Genomic DNA, 26,153 nt, shown 5'->3' with positions numbered 1-26,153 from the left:
GGGGAGAGGGGTTTGGGAGGAATTAGCAGAAGGGATTGAGGACCCGTGGGATGTGGGCGTCCAGTCTGGGCAGTGGGTGGGCCCCACAGTGAGTCTCGCGACCGCTGAAAGCCTCAGTTTCCTCCTCCGTGCAAGGGCCTTCTGACACCCACGCGGAGCAGGTGCTCAGTTAACAACACGCGTGTAAGTAGATGGTCATCGGACAGTTCTGTCAGTGGCTGTGTGATGATGAGCGGCGAAGGCCAAGTGACTTGGTGTCGCAACAGGACGACTCTGATGCAAACCATGAAGTGGAGGGAGCCGGGGCTCCAGGAAGAGGGGCTCCGAGAGTGGAGCGGCCGGAGGGAGGAGGGGCCAAGCAGGCAACAGTGGAGCCCTGGCCACGGGGAGAGAGAGATCAGACTCTGGGTCAGGGGCTGGGCACCCCCGCCTCCCACCCCGTTCGATCTAGTTCTGGAGGAGGCCGTGACATGACTCCTCCCGCCGGCTGTCCTGTCTCCCCTCCCAGACTGTGTGTGAGTTTGGATTTAGGAGCCGGTATCTTGGCAGAACGTCTAGGGGCTCCTCCTCTGCTAGTTTCCATGTTAACGCTTTTCCTCCAGCTAAAAGCAGAATCCACAGGGGAGCCACGAACCTTCTAGAGCCGCTGCCCAGGGTCAGCATCACCTATAGCGAGATTTCACCAGCTGGTCCCTCCTGCGAGGGTCCTTCTGGGCGGGGGCTGCGCGCCGCGGGAGCCTCCAGCCCTGTTCCTCTGCCATCAGAGCCTCAGCAGCCCCCTCCTGCCACCGGCCGCTCTGGGTCACTGGGCTGGCAGGGGTTGGGGCTGGTGGCCCAGCTGGGTGGGAGGGCTCTGCCGTCTTGCAGGCATTGTGAGCCTGGCCAGTCCAGCGCTGCAGACGGGATTGGACACGCAGGGGCTGCTTGCAGAGAAGTGGGTGGAGCTCTGCTCACAGCTGTCAGAGCCTTCTGGAAGACTGGGGGCCCTGGAGCAAACACGGAACATTGCAGGCAGAGTAGCCAGGCGTGGCCTGACGTACAGAAGGCCCCAGGCCGGGACGGAGGAGGGAGGCTGGGACCAAGGGGGACGGTCCTGTGGGCTGGCTGTGGCAGGGGGCAGTGCCCACAGCCCAGGAGAGCCCGCTCTGATTCCCAGCTTGGCCTTTCACCGTCTGTGTGACCCTGGATGTGTGACCTACCTTCTCTCCAAGCCTGCTCTTTGCTCCACAGGACGGACACCGTCGCAGTGCCGGCCTCATGGGCTTCCGCGAGCTCCCGGGGAGACGGTGGGAAGGGCAGCAGCCGCTGGCGGTCCCCAGCCCGTGGGGCCCAGAGCAAGGGACTGGAAGCGACACCTTCTCCATCCAGGTCCTCGACAGCCCTGTGTCTCAGTGATGCGCCGTGAGCTTGGAGCCACTGCCGGCTCAGATGCCCCCCAGGGCTCGGCAGGTCCTGCGGACCAGTGAGTCAGGCCGGGTGGGGGCGGTGGCGAACCGGACAGCACATGCCCTGTCTGCAGGGGCCAGCTCACGGCGCCCCACAGGAATGCGCGCTCAGAGTGGCCAGATCGCTCCCTTCAAGAGAAATAGGAACTCAGTATTTATTTGAAACATCCCAGCTCTTCCCTGTTGGCAGCTAACTCGTTTTCAAATTCGCACGAGCCAAACCGGCCGTGTCTGCGGGCCAGATGCTAAGCAAAGGCCACCAGTTTGCGATCTCCGAGTACGTTGAAGTCGGGGGCGTGGGGGCGGTTCCTGAAGTTGCTAAGGTTGGGAAGCAGGTGATAAAGGGACCTCCTGAGTCCTGCACTCAGAGCTCACCCCCCAGCCCCACTCAGTCCCGGGACTTTCTGTTGTCCTGGCTCCGTGCCGGGGCTGGGGGGTCCTGGATTCAAATCCGTCTCTGCCAGTTCCCAGCTGAATATTTGGGCAAGTACCTCTCTGGCCCTCAGTTTCCTCTTCTGCAAAATGGAATTAGGGATACCTGCCTCTGTCGGCAGCTGCGAGAACAGATAGGCTGTGAATCCATAGGGCCCATCATGGCCTGGGTGCCCAGAAAGTGCTCAACACCAGGTCGCTGTGGTTGTGGAGAGGCCAGGGGCTTGGTCTGTGCAGATAGGGCTGTTTCTTCTGTCCGTTGCTTCCCCCCAGCCCCCAAATACGTTCTATAATTTTAGAATTAGAGACAGGTTTCTGTGAAAACACAGAGAGTTCCCATGTACCCCTCACCCGGTTTCCCTCGTTGTTAATATCTTATTTTACTGTGGTGCAGTCACAGTCAGGGGACCGACGTCAGTGGATTGCTTGCTAATAACTAAGCTGCACGGTTTATTCAGACTCTGCTAGTTTTTCCCTGGTGTCCTTTTCTGTCCCAGGATGGCATCCGAGACACAAACCGTACTCCATTTAGTCACCTTGCCTCCTCAGCTGCCTCTGGTCTATGACACCTTCTCCGACTTTCCTTGTTTTTGAGGACCTTGACAGTTTTGAGGAATATGGGTTAAGTATTTTGCACAATATTCCTCTGTTAGGGCTGATCTGATGTTTTTCTTGTGGTTCGATTGGGCTTACGGGTTTGGGGAGGAAGACCACAGAGGTGAGGTGACTTCGCGTCACATCCAGGGCACATGCTGTCCACAAGATGTATCGCTGATGGTGTTGACCTTGACCCCCGGACTGAGTGGTGTTTGCCAGGTTTTTCCTGAGCAGTTACTTTTCCTCCTTTTCATATTCTGCTCTTTAAAAGCAAATGGCTGAGTGCAGCCCCATCAAGGGGAGGGCCAGCTAAGCCCGAGCTCCCGGAGGGGGGCAGTACATGCAGAAGCCAATGGGAAATCTTTGATGTCATTTGGAATTAGTTTGAGATTCGTATCTCTCCTCTGTTTGTCTTTACGTCTAGCAGTTTTCACTTTTTTTTTTTCTTTTTTGAGATCACTGTATTTCATTGTCTGAACAACTTGGGTTGAGTCTTGTTTCCACCCATTTAACTATCTGCTTGGCCTTGAGGGACTCACTGTCAAAGGGGGTGATGATGAGAATAAGGCAGCCTGTGTCAGGCTGCGTTCGGAAGCCTGACCAAAGTGGTTTAACCAAATAGGGTTTGTGTTTTGTGACACAAAACACATGACAAGCGGTCTTCATGTGACAAGAAGCCCTGAGTGGCCAGTGGAGCCGATGGGGCTTCTCAGGGAGGCTCCTGGGGACCCAGGCTTTTCCTGGCTGCTGGTCTGCTATCCTTAGCCTGTGTCTCTTATCCTCATGGTCCCAAGGTGGCTGCAGCACCTCCAGCATCACTGCTGTGCTCCAAACAGGACTCCGTGAAATCGATAGCATTATCCCCATTTTACAGAGAGGAAAGGGAGGCTCAAAAGGAGAAAGCCCTACTTAAAGAGGCTGTGAGGGTCACAGACAATGAGTGTAGCCTGGGCACGGTAGGTGCAATGGTTGTTTTCTCAGTGGGAGGTACCTCTCCCAAGGCCCTCAAGCTGGGAGGGCCTGGTGACCTGGGGGGAGGAGTGTGGGCCTCTGGGCACCTGAGCTCCTGTGCAAGGTCAACCTGGGGCCTCAGCCCCCCAGGGGTTGACCAGGCTCTGGGGCTGACGCTGTGTTCCTCAGAACCCAGCCCCTGAGTGGGGATGCCATGTGGCCTGCTGCTTCTGGTGGGGTGGGGGGTAGGGGTGCGGGGATGCTGGGTGGGGGGTAGGACAGGCTGGAGCTGCAGTGATGGCCCAAGAACAGCCAACCAAATAGCACAGAGTTCTGGGACAGTCGGCAAGGTGGGCCTGCCCCTGAGTCCTACAGCCCGTGTGGTGACTCAGTGCCCATTGAATGGGAGCTACAGGGAAGGATTTGTTGTCCTGATCTATTGATTCAGGGACAAACCATGACTGGGGGTCCAAATCTGGCCTGCCTCCATTTTTGTAAATAAAGTTTTATTGGCACGCAACCATGCTGTTAGTTTACATATTATCTGTGGCTGCTGTTGTGCTACAAGGGCGGAGTTGAGTAGTTGCCATAGCGACCATGTGGCTTGCAAAGCCTAAAGTATTTTCTGTCTGGCCCTTCACAGAACAAGTTTGCAGACCCTGGCCTGAACAGAAAGCAGACCAGGATTAGGAATGTGCATTTAGGGCTTCCCAAGAGGGAGGTACAAGGCGGGCCAGGACTTCCAAGGGGCTGTGGGGATTTCTGGAAACAAGTGGGCTGGTGGTAGAGGACGAGCTAAGGCCCTGGGGTGGGTGAGCTTAGCTTTAGAAGACAGTGATCTGCCCTGAACCCAGTGCTGCAGCAGCCATTTGGCAGGGGGGTGGGGGGGGGGGCTTGTCAGAAAAGAAGCTTTCCAGGGTGGCCATCTTTGGGGTTTCTGCCGGAAGCGGCAGGATATAGAAATGGTGAAGGGGCCACGAGCGATCTGGGGCCCCGGGAGACTGTACCCCCTGTTCCTCAGCTCAGCCACCCAGAGCCACGAGGAGCTGTGGGCCCAGTGCTGCCAGATCATCTGATTTTCCGAGAGAAGCTGGCAGTCTGGTTTTCATGAGAAATCTCCTGATTTGTTACATGTTTGCAATTAATTCCTTTTTTTTTTTTAAATCATGAAGCAGACCAAGCGCATATCCGTCTGGTGTGTGGGCTCCAGGTTTGAGAACTCCGGTGTCCAGGGTGGAAGTGAGGATTCTGGAATGTGGGTAGACTGGGGAGAGCAGGCCAGGCCCAGCGCCTTAAGCCAGCAGGCTGGAGCTCTGAGCTCCCGCTGGGGGCAGCGGGGGACCAGGGAGGGAGACTCAGAGGGGGCGGGGCAGAGTCTTGGAGCTGCAGTGTCAGATTTCCGCATCTCCCAACCGATCCCAGGCTGGTGGAACATTCCTGCCGGCGGGCTGGGAGCTGGGGAGCCAGGAGGTGGGCACTCCTCTTTGCTCACCTGGAAGCCCCCGGAGGGGAATCTTGTTACCAGCTGTAGAGGGAGGGGTGGGAGGTGGAGGTCTCTGAGGTCCCCTCCGAGGACTGAGATTCTCAAGGGTTTGGGTTTGCTGCTCTCTCCCCAAAGACTTGGGTCCTGTCTGATGATGGGCAAAGACTGGGCTTAGAACTAGACAGGCCTGGTTGGACTCCAGCTCCCTGGTCCCCTGGCTCCTGCCACTTCTGGGACATGGGGATGACCCCAGTTTTGCAGGTTGCCATGGGAATCCGGGGGAAAATGGGTGTGAGGGGCTGGGCTTCTGTGGCGTCCTGACATGCCTGTGATTGGGGGCCTGGCCTCTAGGATGTGGTCTCTTCTTCCTGGCAGCAGCTGGGGCGTCTGGCTGGTTTCAGCCTCACACTCCAGCCCTTACCTGCTGATTCAAGCCGCTGGCTCCCCTGGGGGTTCCTGGTTTCAGGACACCTGGTTGCAAGTGACAACAACCCAGGTCATCTTGGCTTAAGCAAAAAAGAGGCTTCCGCGGCCCATGGACGGGAAATGTCCCAGGGAAACTGTAGCCTCAGGCAGTAACGGATTCAGGTGCCCGAATGATATCGTCAGGACCTTGTCCCAGCCCTGCTTCCCCTGCTGGCTTCAATCCCAGGCAGGTCCTGCGCTGTGGTGGCAGCGGTGGCCCTCAGGCTCACAGCCATCCACTCTGGAACTTGGGGGCTGGGAAGCAGGGAGAGCGTCCCTGTCTCAGCAGTGAAGGTCTCAAGGCTGACGGCCGCCGGCCACAGGCTCAGCCCTCCACCAGTCACGGCTGGGGTGGGTCAGGCCTCCACCCAGCCCCCACTGGAGCCGTAGGGTGGGCACGGGCACAAGTGACAAGAAGATCGAGACTGGGCAGTGGAGATTAGAGGGCCCGTGCCCGTTCCATGCCCCCCCTACTCTCCAAGAGTTCTGCCCTGAGCCACAGGGGGCCCCCCTGGGCTCATCATAGGCTGTCCCTGTGACTTCAGGCTCAGTTCTCCAACCAGCTATGAGTCACCGTCCCACACTTGCCCACGTGCTCCAAGATGTTGGCAGGGGTTTGGTCCAGGGCTGCTGGGAGGCTCTTATGATGACTTCTCCTTGATCCTGTCTTAATTATATTGATTTTCTCCCTTTTTTGGAAGTCTGTCTCCTTGAAGGAGGAGACAGAAGCCCCATCTCTCACAGGGATGCTTTACCCATTCAGAAACACCCCCCTCCCCCTTGAATGGTAGGACTATTTCAAAAAGAATAGGGGGTCAGGATGAGGCCACATGACTGGGTCAGGACACTGGCTCCGGCTCGGCCAGTGACCCCTCATGGGTCCCTTCCCTTGCCTGCGACCAGGGGGTCAGGAGAAGGGACCTATCTCTTCATGATCACAAAATGCTCTTTGGCCCCCATGCGTCAGGTGAGGGAGCGGGTCTTTGAACTGTCATTGTTCGCCCATTTTCTAGATACTACGATGGCCAGCGCTCAGAGGAAATGGGGTGAAGAGATTCTAAGCCTCTGGGCTATCCCCAGACTGCATCCCCCAGGCTGCGAGACGTATCTTGGGGTTCGTTTCCCAGTTGTGCTCTGGTCACAGAGCTATCAGAGGACTTGCTTCCCATTCAGGCGGGCAGGGGACGGCCCAGGAAGGAGCTAGAGAAAGGAGGCAGGGGATAGGTCTGGGCCCCAAGTACCCCCAAGTAGGCTGAGCCAAGAATGGCGGACCCAGGGCTGCCGGACAGAATGTTCTGTTGCCCTTCTGTGAGGCTGGCCCTTGGCCAAGGTGAACTGCGTTTTCCAGGTATGGTGGCACAGTGAGGGAGGTAGTCCTTACACCCCGAGCACATTCCATCTTATTGGAAATACTTTGATGGTTTCCTTCTGCAGAGAAAGAGGGTTCGGTGTGGGGGGACGTTCAGGGCTTTGGGGCTTCGACATGAGAATCTGTCCACTTCCGCCCTAAGCCTGACTGCTCACCTTTAGGGGACACTGGCCACAGCCCCCTCCCTGGTCCCCTCTTTCCCCTCATTTCTGCTCTTTCTAAAACACATACCGAACTCCACACACACATTCCCAGTTAGTGACTTAAATGGCTCCCTGGTCTCTTGGGATGAAGTTCTTGGCATGGCTTCCAAGAGCCCATGTGGTCTGGCCTTGGTTTATAGCCTCATCGCTGTCCACACCCCGACCTGGCCCCACTCCGGACTGAGCCCCTGGAGTCCCCAGGTCTGCCCCCCGCCTCCTGCCACAGCGTGTGACATGCTCTTGTCTCAGCCTGGAGGCCCCATCCCGGAAGCAGGGAGTTTCAAGCCTCTGGAAACCTCCCCGACCCCCCAGGAGGAGTTGGGCCACCTCTGGGTTCTACAGGTGCCCGTGCCGTCCCACCATTAGCCGTCACGTGGCGGTGGTGTTCCGTGGGTTCCTTTGTCTCTCCCGTCAGTGAGCCCGGGATGTGGGCAGAAGGGGCCTGGCTGGTGCGGGTGCTCGGGACGTGGTGGTGGAGTCGGGCGGACGCCTGGAGGACGCGGGACCCCCTTGAGCCTTGGTTTCCCCGCCTCCACGATGGGGATGGCGGTCAGGGCGTCACTGTGGGGAACAAGTGTGCGGGGAGGCTGAGTGTGCACCAGCGTGGTGCGGGGCACACGCGGGCGTTGGGCTTTGGGAGAGCTGTGGCTGGCGGGGAGCCAGAGCCCCCACCCGCTGCCCCCGCCCCTGCACCTGCAGACCCGCCCGAGCTGGGTCTCAGCTTGGGGTCCAGGAGACCGGACGGTCCAGGGAGGTGTGGGGGGAAACCGGGCGAGTGGTGAGAGGGACCCCCGCTCCTCCCTCTGCGCCCCCGAGCCCCATGCACCTGCCCGTCTGCCAGCGGAGCCCGGCCCCCCTCCTCCTGAGGGCTCAGAGGCCTCGTCATAGAATCAGCCCCGGCTCTGCAGGAGAGTCCTCGGGGGGCTTGGAAATACCCCTGTGCTAGGCCACGCCCAAACCAGTGTCATCAGACTCGGGGTGGGGGGCCCCCCAGGCAGAAGTTCTCCCGGGGGGTTCCAGCCACGTGGGGGGTGCGGCCACATTGGAGAAGCGCTGTTTGACCCGGTCCTCGGTGAAACTGGGGTTTCACCCTGAGAACGGGTCTCACCAACCAGAGCTTGGGGAGGGCTGCTTCACGGAAAATCTCTTCTCCCCTCCCTTCTCAACAAAAATCCACACCAGAAATAAGCGAGCACTTCTTAAAATGGTTTTTTTTTTGTTTTTTTTTTAAAGTAACACATTCATATGGCACCAGCTTGAGGCGGCACAGATGGGGACCCGGTGCAGGAATGCGCAGCCTGCCCCCCAGTCGCCCAGCAGCAGGCCCTGGGCTGGGCTGGGCTGGGCTGGGGCGGGTGGGAAGAGGGGGTGCACCAAGCTCCTGTGCACACACGTGTGGAGGGACCCCCGCCTCGCACCAGGGACGCCTGCTTTCTCGGTCACTCTCTGTCACAACCTGGCCCTGCCTGTCCGTGTCCGTGGGGGCCGGCATTGGCTCTCACGGGCAGTGCCCCCCAAGCATCCCGCGGGCCACGTCCCCTGCAGGATGCATCCGGTCCCACAACTGGACCTCTCTGGTCACAGAACAAGTGCGCTGAAATGGCTCACGGGGCACCCCGCTTTCTGTCGTTCCAGAAGTCGTCCACGCCGGCACCCCTGCCCTTCGAGCTGCCCGCGCTGTACCGGACGGAGGACTACTTCCCCGGGGACGCGGGGGACGCGCCCAGGACCCCCAGTCGCCGCCGCCACAGGCGCGTGTGAGCTCTGCCGTCGGGGTCGTCGGAAAGCGACAGTGCGTGCGTGCAGCGGCTCGGGTTTTCTGGTCTTCTCGCTGTGCATTTGTGTTTTTCAGTTTCCTCTCTCGCTTCATGTGAAACGGCGGGGTTCGGAGAAGCATCTGGAGCCCCCACGCGTGCCGCGCGGAGCCGGCCGGCGGTTCCCACCCGGGTCGGGCCTGCCTGGTGTCCTGGGACGGGGCGCGCGGGTCTCGGGAGCTTCGGGGCTCCGGGACCGGGGACTCGATCTCCCTGTCGGTCTGTGCCCGGCTTTGCGTGGGCATCATGGGGGGGGGGGCACTCCCTTCACCAGGGTGCGTGGCTCCAGGTCTGTCTGTGGTGGGTAGTTTGGCTGCCAAGCCCCGTGCCCACGGGCCTGTGAATCATCTCAATAAAGGTGTCAAGAGCTCATGTGTGGTCTGGGTGCAAATGTCCTCTGGAAGGGAGCACCTGTCCCCTAGGCCAGCCTGCTCCTCAGGAAGCCCTGCCTGAGGGGAGGGGGCGGCGGTGGTCATCAGAGTCCCAGTAAGAGTGAAGAGGTCACGGGCCGCCTGGGTAGCTCAGTCGGTGAAGCGTGGGACTCTTGATTTCGGCTCAGGTCATGATCTCACTATTGGAGTTCAAGCCCTGCACAGGGCTCTGTGCTGAGGATGGGAGCCTGCTTGGGGATTCTCTGTCTCCCTTTCTCTCTGCTCCTACCCCACTTGCTCGCTCTGTCTCTCTCTGTCTCTCAAAATAAATAAACTTAAAAAACAATTTTTTTTAATTAAAAAAAAAATGGGTGGGGCTCCTGGGTGGCTCAGTCAGTTAAGCATCGGAATCTTGGTTTCAGCTCAGGTCATGATCTCAGGTTCGTGAGACTGAGCCCCACGTCGGGCTCTTTGCTGATCGAGGAGTCTGCTTGGGATTCTGTCTCTCCCTCTCTCTGCCTATCCCCTGCTCGTGCTTGCTTTCTCTCTCTCTCCTAAAATAAATAAACTTAAAGAAAAAAAAAAAAAGAATGCAGAGGTCAATAGGATTTCCAGGGATCTTCAAAGGTAGATTTCATGCAACTGAATTTCCTGCTCTTGTCCTGAAATTCCCGATTTCTCAGTTTGGTGATGGGTAATTCTGGTTTTTCTGGAATTCCTCCCAGGGCCAAGAAGACACACACACTCGCCCAGCTGAACGGCAGACCCGCATTAGAATTTCAAGGAAATCTAACCTAACGAATCAGGAGACAGAGCGGTAGAAAAGCAAGGGGAGTGCTGCATCTTGACAATTTTAGGACAATTTCTTGGAATTAAAGCTGTAGGCAGACATCTTATTTCAAGAAGAGCCAGCGTTTTCCTTTCGTTTTCTTCTTGGTTTTTTTTAATGTTTATTTGTTTTCGAGAGAGACAGAGAGCCTGAGCAGGGGTGGGGTTAGAGAGAGGGAGACAGAGGATCGGTAGCAGGCTCTGTGCTGACAGCAGACGGCCGGATGTGGGGCTCAAACTCATTCATGAACCCTGACCTGAACTGAAGTCAGATGTTCAACTGACTAGGTTGCCCAGGTGCCCCGAGAAAAGCCAGTATTTTTCCTTAGAGTATATCTATATATCTATATCTATATCTATATCTATATCTGTATCTATATCTATATCTATATCTATATCAATATCTATATCTATATATCACTTATATAGAGAGAGATTTTTTTTTTTTAGTAAAAACTTGGATACATTGTTTTAAATTACTGAGGTATAGTTTGTATACAGAAAAATTCACCTAGGTGTAAGGTTCACTGAATTTTCACAAACCCCGCCCGGGGCTAACAGCATCCTGACATCTGTCAACGGAGACGGGTGTTGCTGGTGTCTGTACTTCCTGTAGCCGGAGGATGGGTGGATGGTGTGCACGTGGTGTCGCCTCTGTGTCCGGCTTCCCTGGCTGGTGCGTAGCTGCAGACTGGTCGTTCTCGTGGCTGCGCTGTATTGATCGGGACTGGTTTTAATGAAGGAGGCTCAGATACTCACTGTGCACCACTGTGTCTGCTCAGGGAAAGCACAGATTCGATGGAAAGTTAATTTTTCAGGCAAGAGGCGAGGACACCGATTTCCAGAAGGCCGAGTACTTGACTGCTGGAGCCGCCTAGGCTGCTTTCTCCTTTCAGAGCCTGGCGCAGGGGCCAGGGAGACATGAAAGGGAATGCCATGTGACCAAGCCGCAGCAGCCCGAGTGTCCTAAAATAGAGACCCACAGGGCTGTGGCCAAGAGCTTATAGGCTCTGAGGTCAGCCTGCCTGGGTGGCACCATCGTCTCCTGCACGCTTCAGCTGTGTGGCCCTGGGTTAGTTGCTTACCCTCTCTGAGCCGAGCTTCGTCCTCCGCAAGAATGCAGAGAAGGATGGCACCTGCCCGTTGGGTGTTCGTGAGGGTGAAAAGAGGTGACCCGTGTGAGCGCTTGACTCAGGGCTGGCCGCGAGCACCGCAATGGGTGACGTTGTTGTGGTGATTGGCGCTGTGGGGAAAGGGCTGACTGTGTGCTCTTTCTCCCTCGATCACTGGCATCCAAGAGCATCAACAGCGAGTGCCTTGGGGACCGGCCTTGAATTTCAGAGTAAGAACAGGCTGTGGAAGAGTTGGCAAGGCCAACTAGCCCTCTCTGCGTTTTGCTGTCCTGGGCTTCTTTTAGGGACACCCCCCCTTGCCCCCGAGTCAGCGAGGAAGGGAGAGGTTGCATGAGAACATGTGTGGAGAAAGCTGACTAATGAACTAGGATTGGCCATTCCGAGTTTTCTGGGAGTTGCGGTGCTAAATGGAGCTTTTAGGGACACTTGGGGACACCTGGGGGGGGTGGGGGAGGGAAGGCCAGGACACAGAGCCTGCCGGCAATTCTGACCTCAGTCCTTTGAGCTGCTGGTATTCTGGAGGCACCGTCCTTGGGAGAGGTGACCTGATGTCCTGTCACATAAAGGAAAGCCTTGACTACTGGCTCGAGGAGGCCCCACAGCCCTTGCCGGGGTCATTTTGCAGCCGGGGAAGAGGTTCTGTTGTGGGGCGCCAGTATAAAGGGCATTGCAAGTTTTCATTAAGAGCGAGGCTCTTGGGTCAGTCACCTCCCTGCTTTCCCAGCAGACGTGAACTTCATGTCTGTCAAAGCAAGAGGTTCCAAGAAGGTGGCTCACAGGTTGGCAGAAATGTGTGGTTTGCCCTGAACTGTTTAAAAATGTTTTCATGTTGAGACAACTGGGTAACCATCTGGAAAAAATAAAGTGAGTTCCATACCTCACTCTGTACACCAGGAACATTTCCAAAATTCCAAACGGATTAAGGATGAGTTAGATGTATAAAATGAATTTATACGAGGAGGCAGAAACATTGGAGAATCATTCGAAATCCAGAAGCCTAAAAACCAGAGTTAAATCCTCTGCATGGCAAAAACAAATAAAAAATTCAACCAAAAAAAAAATCCATACAGTATGATAAATCCTAAGCAAATTTGAAAGACGAGTGACCAAAAAGACAAACGACAAATTGGGAAAGTAATATGTGCAGCACATATTATAAAGGGATAGTCTCCCTAATATTCAACAGCTCCTACAAATAAAATAAGAGAAAAAGTAGAAAAATGAGCAAAGGATATGAACAGGCATTTCACAGAAAAGAAAATGTAAGAGACATTTTAAATTTTTTTTTTTTTTTTTTTTCAACGTTTATTTATTTTTGGGACAGAAAGAGACAGAGCATGAACGGGGGAGGGGCAGAGAGAGAGGGAGACACAGAATCGGAAACAGGCTCCAGGCTCTGAGCCATCAGCCCCAGAGCCTGACGCGGGGCTCAAACTCACGGACCGCGAGATCGTGACCTGGCTGAAGTCGGACGCTTAACCGACTGCGCCACCCAGGCGCCCCGAGACATTTTAATCCTACGAAGAGATACTCGATCCGTACCAGTAAGTATGAAAGAATATTGAAATTCCTCAGTTTTCACGATTTCAGGCTGGCAAACACGGAAGTTTTTGATGACGCTTAGTGAAATTTTGAAGAAAGAAGCATTCTCATGCATTGGCAGTGAGACACCGTTCTGGTGGAGGTCTCTGGACAGTCCCTGTCCGAATGACAAGTGTAGACGCCCTTGAACCTTGTAACTTCACCTCTAGGGATCTCACCTCCCAATATACACACACACAGGAGAGAAATGATAAATGCGAAAGGCTCTTCTCCACATGTGGAAATAACACGAGATTGGAAGGAACTTAAGTGTCCATCAGAATGGGATTGGTTCAGTTCTGGTACATCTATACACACTCAGACGGCTGGAATCCCATGAAATTGTAGAAATGGATGAGTTCTTTTTTTTTTTTTTTTTTTAATTTTTAAGTGTTTATTTATTTTTGATAGAGACAGAGTGTGAGCAGGGGAGGGGCAGAGAGAGATGGAGACACAGAATCTGAAGCAGGCCACAGGCTCCGAGCTGTCAGCACACAGCCTGACGTGGGGCTCGAACTCACAAATCGCGAGATCATGACCTGAGTTGAAGTCAGATGCTTAACTGACTGAGCTACCCGGGTGCCCCCAAAATGGATGAGTTCTTTATCAGGAGCGTCAGACTCTTGATTTTGGTTCAGGTCGTAATCCCAGGGTTGTGGGATTGAGCCCCAAATCATGCTCCAGGATGTGAGTGTCGAGCCTACTTAAGACTCACCTCTCTGTCTTTCTCAAAATAAATAAAGAGGAGTTCTTTGTGAGTTGGTATGAAAACGTCACCAAGATACGGAAGCCAAGGTACAGGAGAATGTGTGTGATATGCTTCCATCTGTGTGAGAAAGGCATTAACATTCTTTGGAAGGATAAACAAAAATTTGAGAACCACGAATATGTTTTGGGTGAGAAGTAGACTTTTCCCATTTCAGTTTTTTTCTATACTTTTTTGGTGCTTACCTATTGAAAACATTTAACTAAAATCAGTCGCCAGCAATGGAAACTGAGGACAGCTGGATTTCCAGCTTCTCTTCAAAAACTGGAATATCTAGGGGCGCCTGGGTGGCTCAGTCGGTTAAGCGTCCCACTGAGCCGGTGTCGGCTCAGGTCATGATCTCAGGGTTTTGTGAGTTCGAGCCCTGCATCGGACTCCATGCTGACAGTGCAGAATCTGCTTGGGATTCTGTCTCCCTCGCTCTCTGCCCCTCCCCCACTCACACTGTCTCTCAAATTAAAAAATAAAAAATAAAAAAACCCTGGAATGTCTGGCAATTCCGGGCTCACACTGTTGCTGGAAACAATGAGCTAAAGCTGAGTCGCTTTAGAGGGGCTCGAGCTCTCCAGGTTTCCCTTGTATCCATTATTGTTTCGCCGATTTATTTGATCTGCCTGGCCCCCGTGGGCAATTTGCATGTGAGAGCCTGAGAACCAGAGGCCCTCAGACCCTGGAGAATTTACTCCAAGGGTGTGGGGGGGGGGGGTCTGTGAAGAAACGCAGCTGGGGAGAAGCGACAGCTGAGTGACCATTGCAGTGCAAGCAACTGGCCTGCCAGCAACCATCTCTGTGCCCCAGTTTCGAATTCCCTGGGGCCAGAGGGTGTGGTCTTACTCTAGAAGTGTGTGCTTTCCACGGCCCTCCTTTTGGAAGTGACTGACACCAACTCGGACAAAGACACTGTAAGAAAACTGTAGACCAATATCCCTCACGAATATAGATGCAGAATTTGTCAACAAAATACCAACAGACTGAATCCAGCAACCTATAAAAGGGCTGATACATGGCCGAGTGGGATCTCTCCTAGGAATGCAAGGTCGGTTTAACATCTGAAAGTCTATCAGTGTGACACCCTGTGTTAATACAGGTCAAAACCCACACGATCATCTCCGTAGGTGTGGAACAAGGCATCTGCCAAAATCTAACAGCCACTCACGATAAAAACCTCTCCTTCTTGGGGTGTGACGAGTTCTCAGACAGCAGGGTTACAGGCTGGGTAGACACCCCCAAAGGCGTCTAGTGATAGGATCACCAGCTCCCTGGAGATGCTTTGTCGACCCAGGCAGCTGGAGGCACTGGGCATCTTCCTCCCCATCTTAGAGCAAAATCCCACTTAAGCTTTTTTTCTTCCCCTTCCGCAGAAAGCTTTATTGTTTCCAGTTGGCCCACGGCTTGAGGGAGGGCTATAAAAACCGGGTGAAAAGCCGCCTGGTGAGAGCGCTCGGTTGGCTCAGTTGGTAGAGTATGAGACTCAACTCTTGATCTTGGGGTCTTGAGTTCAAGCCCCGTGTTGGGTGTAGAGCTTACTTAAAAACAACAACAACAAGCTGCCTCGTGGTGGGGGAGGAGAGAGATTCAGGCAGAGAAGCTCTGATACCAGGAGGTGGCAGAGGGGCCCTCAAAGGCCGCTGGGCTCTGGGAGGCTCCTAGACGTGCTTGACCCACTCTGTCTTCCGGTCAAGAGCACAACCGTCTTGGGGTTCAAAGCGATTCTGACTCTGGACAGCTCTCACAGAATCTCTGTGAGTCCTCTGGGATCCCTGTGGACTCCAAAGCATCCAAGTTCTTATCGGCGACCGTCAGCTGCCCGCACTTCAGCCTTGCAGGCGGAGAACAAAGCCCTGAGGCCCGCGTCTGCCTTCCTGGCCGGGACTCGTGGCCAGCGCGCTTTCCCGGCTGCACGTGGGGCGGAGTCCGAGGAAGGCCGCAAGGAGAGGACCGCAGTGGACAGGGCGTTGGGCGGGACAGGCCTCTGGCCCCACCGCAGGGCCACGCGGGCCGGGCCAGGCTGGTGGTGGGCCCTCCCACGGGAAGGACTTGCTCGCGGGTTTCCCCGGGGCCACTCTGCTGGCCAGGGAGCACGGCGTTCCGTCCCCACCGCTCTTCTGGGGAGCCAGGCCCGAGGCGGAGGAGAGGGAGCAGACCCAGAGGAGCGCCCGGAGAACGAGGTTTGTGCCTTTGTTCCGTTGGCTCATCTGTGAGAGAGCCGAGGGTGGGGGCGGCGGCGGCGGTGACCCCGCCTGGGGACCGGGGGCTGTCCCTTCAGGCCCAGGGGCTCCTTGTTGTCCCTCCGTGAGCCCAGGAGACACGCGTGAAATCCGGTTTCTGTCGGGGCGCCCGGCTGGCTCGGTTGGTGGAGCATGTGGCTCTTGGTCTCGGGGTTGTGGGTTCGAGCCCCGCATTGGGTGTAGAGATCACTTTTAAAAAAAATCTTTAAAAAATTGGACTCAGGGCACGTGAGTGGCTCAGTCGGTTAAGCGTCTGACTTCAGCTCAGGTCCAGATCTCATGGTTTGTGAGTTCGAGCCCTGGGTCAGGCTCTCTGCTGTCAGCACAGAGTCCGCTTCTGAGCTCTGGCTCCCTCTCTCCATCCCCCCTCCCCACTTCTCTCTCTTTCAACATTAAAACATCTCTCTTTAAGCATTAAAAAAAAATTTTGGTTTCTACACACACATTGCCTGAGTGTAGAGACGGGCGTTCTTAAGCTGTCCGACTCATGTTTGTTGAATGGGGAGAGGTGGAATCAATGCTCTTACATAGGAAAGCCACAGGCAAGTGTATTTCTCCGGGGAAGGCTCGTGCTGTAGGCCATGTTCACGTGTTTGTCTTTAAAACAGTGCTGCTCAGTCTTGGTTGCACGGGGGAATTGGCCGGACCAGCCCAGGGCCAACTACATCAGAAGCCCCGGGGGAGGGGCCGAGTTCGAGCTCCCCAGGGGATTTGGATCCGCAGCCTTGAGGCGGCTGAGCTCTGGGAGAACAGCAGTCAGGGGATTTTCAGCGATTGGCTACCTGGGTTGCAGCAACCACACCTTCTTGTTTTACGTCCTGCACAAGGTTTAATTTGAAGAGTGCAGGGCCCTTGACCTCTGTCTCCCAGGCCTTCCTGAGTGTAATGTGGAATTGGGTTTGAGTTGGCTTCTGGTTTGTGTTGAACTGAGTCCACCCCGGCTCCGGAGATGGGTACTGACTGATCTAAGCCAATCAAGGTCATCCTAACTCCCAGTGGCCCACTGAGATAGCTCTGATCTAAGCCCACCAGCCACAGAAACTAGTTCTGGAATGGTCCAATTGGCTCCAACGTCAGGATTCTTGCTCACTAGGGAGGGAGGAGAAACCGTCTCCCAGGCAAGGTGAATGGGAAGCACCCTATGGACACCAGGGTGCCTGCCTAGAATGAAGGTGACCATGTGGGTGGCAGGACAGGAGGACGGTGCACCTGAGCCTTTGCCTATGCTGCTGAGCAGTCTGCCACTCAGGCATAGTGTTACCTGCGTGTCCCCTTTATCAAACAGTCTGAGTTGGAGTTTCTATTGCCTGCCAGTGAGACGCCCATTTCATAAAAAAGGAGTCTAAAGCTGGGTGAGGAGAGTTAGGCGAACATTGATGGGCAAAGACTTCCCTGGGGAACACTCTGGGCCGGAACCACCTCTTGGCTCTTGGGTGCCACTCTGCATGCCATTAGGCAACAGAAGTCACCCCGAGACTCAAGGCTCCCCCAATTCTTTGTCTTGCCTGGGTCAAGGAAAAAGTCTCATTTTGGTGCTAGTGTGCCCTGAATCCTTGTGCTTTTCCTTGTTAACAAGCAGAGCCAACCTCAGACTCACAGCCCTCAGCAAGCAGTAACAGATGACAAAGTTTTAGTATAATGCTTTGCCTTGTATGTATTTTTAAGGGATGTCTTCATTAATGGCAAATGATGCTGGTCGTCCTTTCTTGTAGAGGCAAAGTTTTCCTTTTAAAAAAGGGCAGTTGAGGGGCACCTGGGTGGCTCAGTCAGTGAAGTGTCCAATTCTTGGTTTCAGCTCAGGTCCTGATCTCAGTTCATGGGATCAAGCCCCCTGTCAGGCTCTGTACTCCTCTTCCCCAACCCCCCCCCCCCCCCCGCCAAAACACGAACAAACTTTAAAGAAAAATGAAAAGGGCAGCGGAAACCTACTAAGTACATAAAATGGTTGTTAGGCAGATGACAAAGTTGGCCGTATGAACAGGCAGTTTGGGAGCCGCAGGGTCTGTCGGGGAAAGTGTGACGCGTTGATGTGTTGGTTTAGAGACCAAGCTCCTGTGTCTCTGCATTCACAGCAGGGAAAAGCCTTTCTTATGAGGCTGGTCTTTAGCCACGATCAAGGCTGCACGGTATGGTTGGAACGCCAGTGACCGTGGGCTCAGATGTCCTGGGTCCAAGTCAGCATCTCCCCTGTGCCAGTTGGGCTCTTGGGACAAGCTCGCTTCTCAAACCTGGAGCTAGTCTTCCTACACAGGTTTTTTGTTTTTGTTTTGGGTGGGGGGAGGGTGCGGTGGGGAGGGGGAGCTTGGGAGTGGATGGGTATTGGGGCACTGGAGGACTCTTCTGAGGACTCAAATTATCTTGAACTCTAGTACTCTACAACCAGTCCCAGGAACATTTCAGGGATGTTCAGAAAGTACTGGAGTGCTCGCAATGTATGCTAAGCTGCGAGGGAAGGTGTAGTCATGCCCCTGGCCTGGAGGAGGGTTCCTTGGAGGACAGGGCTGTGTTTGAGTCTCTCTTGGCTCCCTCTTCCCAGGGAACCCGATATCTAGACTTGTTGCTGGAAGCAGCCACCAGCAAGTTGTGCACAGCCTTTCTCATTAATCTCTAGGCTCTCACGTATGGCTGCTTCACATACACGGTCAGTACAACGTAGCTGTCACGTTCCCTCTAGTCCAGGTCGCAGCCAGCACACTGCTTACGACTATATTGGAAAAGCCCTTTTACTTCTAGCCTCTTGCTTTCTCAGTGTCCAAAAGGTGAGCGATGGACTTATTAGGATATCCATTTTGCCTCACTTAGTAGTAAGACATTACTAAAGGTCCAGCAAGATTTCATGCAAAACGGGCCAGGCGGATGCAGTTGGTTTGCACCAGATGCAAGAACGTTGTGTTCTGAAAACACACAGCTGCAACAACTCATTTAAATAGTAAAGATGCTGCCCTTTATTCCATCCACAGATCATCTGCCCTGGAAAGGACTGTGGACCTCCTTTCTGTGTCCTCTTACTCAGAGCACTTTGAAGTCATGACTGTAGGATTTTCAGGATCTGGAACTTTTCACCTCTTAAGCTGGTTTTGAATACAACTCCTACTTTATTTGCAATTCCATTTAGATTTAAATTATAGTCAATGTTAAAGTTATTTTAAGTGGAGTATGTTGATGGGAAGTAGCCAGATGATGCAAAGGATTACTAACAGTGACTATCCTTTGGTTAACTTTGGATCGATTTTTAACGTAGTAGTTGGTAGAAATTGCCTCCTTTTCCAAGCTGACACACCAAGTTTGTCTTTTCCCAGACCACCTCATGGCGGCCCAACTGATAACTGGTATGTTGGAATGCATGATGAAGCAAGCTCTTTTATTTCCAGTCTTCTGGGGCTCAGTAGTCTTCAGATGTTCCTCCATGACACTTTGGTGAGACATGCTTGCGGTTGGGGCCAACCCAATGAGCAACAGGGTAGGTTAGAAATAAGGGTTACAATGGGTAAAAAAGACCGACCACTGCCTAAGGGGCAAGAAGGCTGACCTGATGCTCTGTGAAAACCATAGATTTAATACATCCTACTTAATTTCATTAGTAAAGAGTGTTTTCCATCACTCAAACTGACTCTCAAGCTTTAGTGGCACAGAATCCCCTAGAGAGGATTTTGGGGGCTCCCATCTTGAGAGTTTGATGCTGGCAGTCTGGTGTCGAGGTAGGGAAGCCATCCCCGTGTATGGCACTACTCACTTGACAACAAGTTTAATGGCTTCCAGGGGTGTTTCAGAGGGGCATCCCCCATCTTTGACAGATCGTTTTTTCAAATCTAGCAAGGACTTGGTTTTGTTCTCTGAAAAGCGTTCATCTTTACAAATGAGCGGGCACTTAGACTGGATACACAACTATAGGGCAATCAAAGGTGTAGATCCTTTTCTGCTTAGCTCTTAAGAGAGGACACAAGCCCTTTTTACAAGAGACCAAAGATGGCACAAGAAAGTTTCCTGATGTACTGAAGAGAGAGAAATCATGCTGCTAGTCGGACTCTGGAACTCCTGGCCACTAGAAAACCTGAAGGGCAAAAAGTTTCCTGGAAAGAAAATCCACAAAATTGTTCAGTCCACAGAGACATTCTCTGATTAGAAGGTGCAGATTGCTGCAGCTTTTTACTTCCAGATTATTCCAAAAGCAAACAGTAGCAACAACATTCTTTTAAAATGGCTTTTATTGAGACACTTTTAGGACTTCTCCAACATTTCTAGTTGGGGATCTTCTTTATTTCCAATTCTTAGGTGGCTAAATTCTTTTCCGAATGCCAACAATGCCCACTCCCACCACCTTAGCAAGGAAGCATGCTCATCTGTCTCTGCTCAAAAGTCCAACCAGGAACATACCTCCCCCCCTCCACTAGTCTATTCAAGTCTCATTAGACCTCCGAGTAGGATTCGAGTCCAGGCTAAGTCCTTCCCACCTAGTAATTTATTAGGCAGACTACTTTCAAACCAAGTGTGAGATGGCTTAAATTCAGCTGCTATTACTATCCTTAAGTAAGAGAAAACAGGCTTTATCAATGCCAGTTTTTCTGATTTGGTAATCTGTGGCATCTTAATTTGGAGACATCCTGTCCTAAATCTTATGAGCTGGGGTCTATAGAATTTATAATCTACTTGTATAACAGACTTAAAAATAACTCCATGCCAGCCCCAAATGCCCTAAAGGTTCTAGTCTATTCTTGCACTTTCTCCTGTAGTTGAGAAGCAGGACTTAACATTTTAGAAGGAAGTCGTTCCAACTTTCTTTGGTCTTGTTAATGCTTTCGTTACACCTATCTATGGGAAGGAGTCTTAGAAGTTATGGAAGCCAGCCACTTAACTCTTTAGACCAATGGCCCCGAGAGGTAGGTGCCTGCTGTGCTTCTGCCCTTTGTATGGACTGGAGCTTTCTATCATAGTTGTAATTACTGAAAATGTTGCCTAACGCTGCCTCCTTGTAACCGTTCTTTAGTCCAAGTTGCTACTGGGAAAGCTCCTTCCATCTTAGCCCTCCAAGTGTGTGATCTCCAAAGCCTTTTTAATAGCAAGATGGTCAAGAGAATTACAATAAAAGCTGACAGAAGTTGCCTGTTGAGTACAATTGTTCCCATTATAAGGTGAAGACCAACATTTACTTCCTTTAGAAGAAGGCCAGGGCATTAACATTCTGCTTGCACATTAATGCCAATCTGTTTACATCCTTTTATCACGGAGACATTTACACATACAAGCAGGCTCTGCTCCTTAAAAAAAGGGGAACTGAAAAACTCAAGGATGTTTATTTTAGCAGTTAAAAAAGGAAAAAGACGAAAACAAAACCAAAAGATTTTGTAACAGGTGCCTTGAGAGAAAGCATTCTTTTATGCCAATGGCACATTGTGGTCTTTCACAAGTTTCCTCAGTGGCCGTGGCTTGTCTCTGATGAAAGTGAGCCATGGCATCAGCTGGCACAAGACATAATGGACACAGGACTGTAATGTGTAATAAAGCAAATATTTACATTAAGCACAATACAGCAATTTATTTAGATGCTTAAAATGAATACAAAGGGAAATAAAGATCACAAAATTATACATACTACAACAGTGTGTCATATATTAGATGGTATAAATGAATACACCAGGGTGGTGTTTAACTAAAGATAAAACTAAATATCCAAAAATGCAGCACTCATTGGTTTGCTGCTTCAACACAACACACTTTCATACAGATCTAAAAGGTGTCAAAATTAGTAGCTGCAAAGTCAATTCTTGCATGTGATTTTAGCTTAAAAGATTTCAGAAAACAGATCTGAAATACCAGTTTTTGTTTCTGTCAGCTGTAATGTCAAGGATATTCAGAACAAGAAAAATTCTATAATACAAGAGAGTCCAGATATATATCTTACGTGGCTGGCCTCTGTTGCAAGATTGTACAAGGTTATGTGCAAAAACTAAGTCTGTCCAAAGGTCCATACTAGCGCAGTTTCAAGCTTTTGCTAGGTAAACTAGGTATAGCGTTTATTACACAGCAAGGGCAACACTAAAAAAAAAAAAAAAAAAAAAAAAAAAAAAAAAACAAAAAAAAACAAATCTATGATGGGTACACAATAACAATATCATAGGCATCACTTGAATAGGTCTAAAAGACTGTACAAATATACATTTCAACTATTCAGAATGAATACATGAAAAAAAATTGATTTTCCCCAAAGTCTACTATACACACGGGACTGGCAGCTTGTCTGTTGGCCCTGCACCACCACGCGAATCAGGAGAAGGCCTCCCAAGGTCATCCAACCAAACATTTTACAGAGGGAAAGAAATGTCGAGAAGGCAGAAAAGTAAACCTCTGCTTTTCCTCGTGTGCGTTCGTGAGCCACCAGCTTCTTGGGTTTTCACATTTATTTACCGTGTCTGTCACAGCAAGTTCTGAAGCCAGATCAGCCGATCGTGTGTCACAGACTTGGAAACCACCACCGGGCTGCAGTGGCCACGCGTCCCCACAGCCCGATGACCCGGCGCTCAGAAGGCAGTGCCAGTGAGAGTACAGCTGTGCAGTCCTGCCGCCAGGAGAGCAGAGCTCCGGGCTGCAGCAGGTCCCCGATGCCAGAGAGCCTGGCGCTTAGGCCTGCTGGCTGCTCAGTTTAACTCCGGCGAGGCTGCCGTGCATCGGCTCAGCAACCCCATCAGTCATGTTGTCAAACTGCTCCCCGTCCTCACTGTCAATTGTGCTATTCTGCCACTCAATCTGTGGGTTAGATAAGCGCTCATCATTTTCAGACGCATTCTTCCACTGTGACTGGTCCTTGGACCAAAACCCTTCGACTTTTCCATAGGAACTATTCTTCCATTTCAACTGCTCTCTGTCACCTTGCACGGTAGCCTTTTTTTTGGCAGCTGGCTTACTGCTTCTTGCATCTTCACTCTGGGAAGACTCATCAGACCAGGTTCCTGGTTTCATTTCACACGCGTTGTCCTCAAAGTCTGACACTTGCTGGGAACCAGGACCACTCTCAGACGGAGAAGCACCGTCTTTCCACTCAACAACATCATCCTGGTCAACCTCACTGTCAGAAGCATCATGCGTTAGTTTGGTTGGTTCCTCAGTCAAATGAATAGTTCCATACTTTGAACCATCCTCCTCTTTTTGGTCTAGCTTCTCCGATTCTAAAGCATCCTCAGAAATGACCTTCGGTATGTGTTCCTCCGGGTTATCATTAGGGAGTTTAGGCTCAACTTCAAACACAGGGTCAAAAGGGCTACCACTTCCATTGGACTCTTCTTCCAAATTTTCAAAACTGTCTGAGGAGCTGTCCTCTTCCTTCCCAAGGCTGAGCTTTTTGTCAGCAGTTTTACTAGCATTCACTCTGGAATCCTTCTCATCGTGATTCTCAAACAGCCACTCGGCATCAAAATCCATCTCGTGCTTAACTTTGTTCAGTTCTTTCATGTTGAAGCCCAGTAACACACCGGGCTTGTACTTTTCACAGTCTCGGACACACTTCTTCCTCTTGTTGCTAAAATGGGAAGCAATGTCACTCTTCCACAACCATAAACTGGCAGCCAGCTTCTCAATTTCTCTCCGGGTGGGATAGGGCTGTTTGTTGAAATACTTCGTTAGGAAGCTTTTCCTGGCTTCGTAGGAATCATCTTCGTGACCCTTGGGGTCTAAAGCTAACACAACAGGCTCCTCGGGCTTCTCCTCAAAGAAGCTGGGCGAATCGCTATCCTCATCTAACTTTCGCTTTTTCAGCAAGGGAAATTCCACTTGCTCGTAAGTGCGCTTCACGGGTGCTAGGCCTGGTGACTGATTAAGCCGAGAGGGTGCGTTTGTCTTATCCTGGCCGTTCTGGGTCTTTCCGACACCCCTACAGTGAACGAGATGCAGAGTGATAGTCGAGGCGGTCATGTTGCTGGTATACACACCAAGGCAATGGATGCACTTGTAGGTGAGCTTTTTTTCCACGGGATGAACCGTCTGAATAACTTGGTGCCTCTCTCGTAGGTGATGTGCAAGTGCATCAGATATGGGTCCTTTTAGGATTGAAAAGCAAAGAGGGCAAAGGGTTTTCCCGACATCTTTTTTATAGGGCACTGCTGCTTGAGGTGAACTTTTAACAGGGATATCTGCCTTTTCCTGAACTTTTGGCTGTGGCTTTGGAGGGACTGGAGGGTTATTTTGGGCGTGGTAAGCAACAGATTCGGCTGGGGCATCCCTCAGGTTGTATGTGGTTACAAGGAGATGGATGTTAGTGTGGCTACCCTGCTGCAATGTCAAATCAAAACTCAAAGTAGAATCTGTTTTAGGTCCCATCTCTTCATCAATGTGAACCATCCGCATGTGTGCCGCCATCTTTTCCACATCATTGAAAGTTGAACGGCAATATGGACAAGACAGACCGTGAATTAACATATGGTTGAGCAGGGTGTCTGTGGGCAAATAGCGATTACAGTAGAGGCATTTGCTAGTAAAATTGTGAATTTTCATAATGTAGTTGGCTACTGCTGGGACTTTCTCAGCTTTATGTTCTTTTTCGAAGTGCACACTATAGACATTTTCAGGAAAAAGCTCGTTACAGATTGTACATATTTTCCACTTTTGAGTTGAGGAAGTATTGGCTGGGGGAGGGCCCGTGGCAGCTGCAGTAGGTTTGGAACTGGACTGACCTAATACTCTGGATGCCTGTGACTGGGAGAGGGAGGGAGACTTTAACTGGCCTGATGAGAGAGCAGAGGCATTAGCAGACTGCAGGGAGTATCTTGCTGGTGCCTGGGACCTCTGCTCTGACCCAAGCCCGTAAGATCTTCCATTTCCACTTGGAAGTAGCTGCTTCACAGACTGAGACTGCTGAGGGATGGAAACTGGTGCGTTGCCACCTAGACCCAGTCTCATTGACTGACCAACGCCATAGCCCTGGCCTACAGATTTGACTCCATAGTTATTCTGCTGGAGGTGAACATTAGACATCATGTTGACTCCTGTAGAATTTAAGTTAGGCTTTGGTATTGAGAGTCGATTTACCATCTGCTGTGATGGCAAAGACCGGACATTTCCAGAAGCAAGGGAACCAATTCTCGACTGGAGTCCCATGCCCTTCTTCTCTTGAGGTTTGGGAGCAATCAGCATCAAAGGTTTAGATCGGGGAACCACCACATTTGTGTGCCCAATCATGGCAGTGACCTGATAGCCTATGCGTTCGTGGTCTTCGATGACATGCTGTACCAAAGCTTCGTAGGACTTTGGCATGAAAAGGCATCGCTTGCAGTGAATACTGCTCTCTTCCCGGGCATTTGAACCTAAAGGGACTGCACCGTTGAGTGATTTTTCACCTGCCTTTGCTATGTAAGGTGCTGCCACATGCTGAAAATGTTCCCTGTAAATGTGCTTCCTAACTATTTCATAAAGAGGATCTCGGTAAGTGCACTTCTTACAGTAATAAACAGCTTGTTCTACACTGTCAGCCTGCTTAGGTTTAAGGCCATCATTTTTGCTTTTATCTTTGAAAGTGCTGAGGCTGCTACTTGGTGCGCTGGCGTTTGGAGCATGAAATATTTTAATGTGTGTTTCCAAAGTCTTTTTGTCTGCATTGAAGGTACAGTAGGGGCAATTAAGGAGAATCCTATTTTCAAAGTCTTCACTATGGACATTCCGGAAATGACTTTTGTAGGCAGAGAAAAATTTTGAAGAAAATGGACAAGCACTGCAGCAAAAAGGTTTTGTCCGGTAGTCCTAAAGAAAAGACAAAAACTGGAATGAGAATGCCACTTCAGACAGGCGCTAACAAGTTCTGGGTGTTCCCCCAGACATCCTCTATTTTTAATAGAGATATAATGATATTTTTAGAACTGAAACTCTGTAATGCATTAATTATTTTTCCTTCTGCAAAATGGATTTATAAAATATAAACCCAGATGGAAAAGCAGTTTGAAATCAAATAATTTTATTTTGTTTCCAGAGTATAAACAAAATGCTCCGTTCCAGTTTTCCTCAATGTTTAGAAAAGATCAAAGTCATATTTGCTGATTGGTTTTAGAAAAGCCAAAGACAAATGGCTTCAAAGATAAACATTTTACAGTCAGAGACAAGAATAAACCCTGTGAAATCACTTTCACTCCCTGAATCAGTAAATCACTAAAGGTTTCAGACTTACTCTTCAGTAAAACTCAGGGCCCAGAGTGCTGTGTGCAATTAGGCAGTAAGACATAAAGATACACCTTTTATCCTTCCCATCATGGAGAATCTTCAAAAATCTCAGAACATTTTTTTCCCTCTGATCGAAGTACAGTGTAGTATTCAGATTTCATTGCTGATCAAAAAGCTACTGATTTGAAGAGTCTGCTTTCTTCTAGAAGCCATGCTCTCTTCTCAAGCAAGAGCAGCTTCAAAAGAAGTAATGAAGTGACAGCTGCTTTGACTCAAATTAAGAAGTTAAATAAAAATTTCCTATAGACTATGAGCAATGCATGGTGTTAAAAAGCCAGCAAGTATTGCAG

At 51.3% G+C, this 26,153-nt stretch overlaps 2 protein-coding genes across 8 annotated transcripts in view; one reads left to right on the top strand and one right to left on the bottom strand.

The window, feature by feature from the left end:
- BCAS4 (breast carcinoma amplified sequence 4) overlaps positions 1–9,131 on the top strand; it is a 60,279-nt gene extending 51,148 nt beyond the window's left edge. For 2 of the 4 annotated variants that reach the window (XM_030309401.1, XM_030309398.1), the window contains one exon: positions 8,581–9,131. In XM_030309401.1, coding sequence (XP_030165261.1) covers positions 8,581–8,706 — 126 coding nt within the window. In that variant the 3' untranslated portion in view covers positions 8,707–9,131. The remainder of the gene's footprint in view (positions 1–8,580) is intronic. The other 2 variants (XM_030309399.1, XM_030309400.1) reach the window with 2 other exon arrangements.
- Positions 9,132–19,853: 10,722 nt separating this feature from the next.
- The window catches only part of LOC115509965 (activity dependent neuroprotector homeobox), a 31,819-nt gene continuing 25,519 nt past the window's right edge, over positions 19,854–26,153 (bottom strand). For all 4 annotated transcript variants that reach the window (XM_030309396.1, XM_030309394.1, XM_030309395.1 and 1 more), the window contains one exon: positions 19,854–25,389. In XM_030309396.1, coding sequence (XP_030165256.1) covers positions 22,282–25,389 — 3,108 coding nt within the window. In that variant the 3' untranslated portion in view covers positions 19,854–22,281. The remainder of the gene's footprint in view (positions 25,390–26,153) is intronic.

Source organism: Lynx canadensis, chromosome A3, assembly GCF_007474595.2.
Source record: "Lynx canadensis isolate LIC74 chromosome A3, mLynCan4.pri.v2, whole genome shotgun sequence".
NCBI classification, from domain to species: domain Eukaryota; kingdom Metazoa; phylum Chordata; class Mammalia; order Carnivora; family Felidae; genus Lynx; species Lynx canadensis.
The sequence above is the reverse complement of the archived record's forward strand: the minus strand, read 5'-3'. Positions and strand labels throughout refer to the sequence as shown.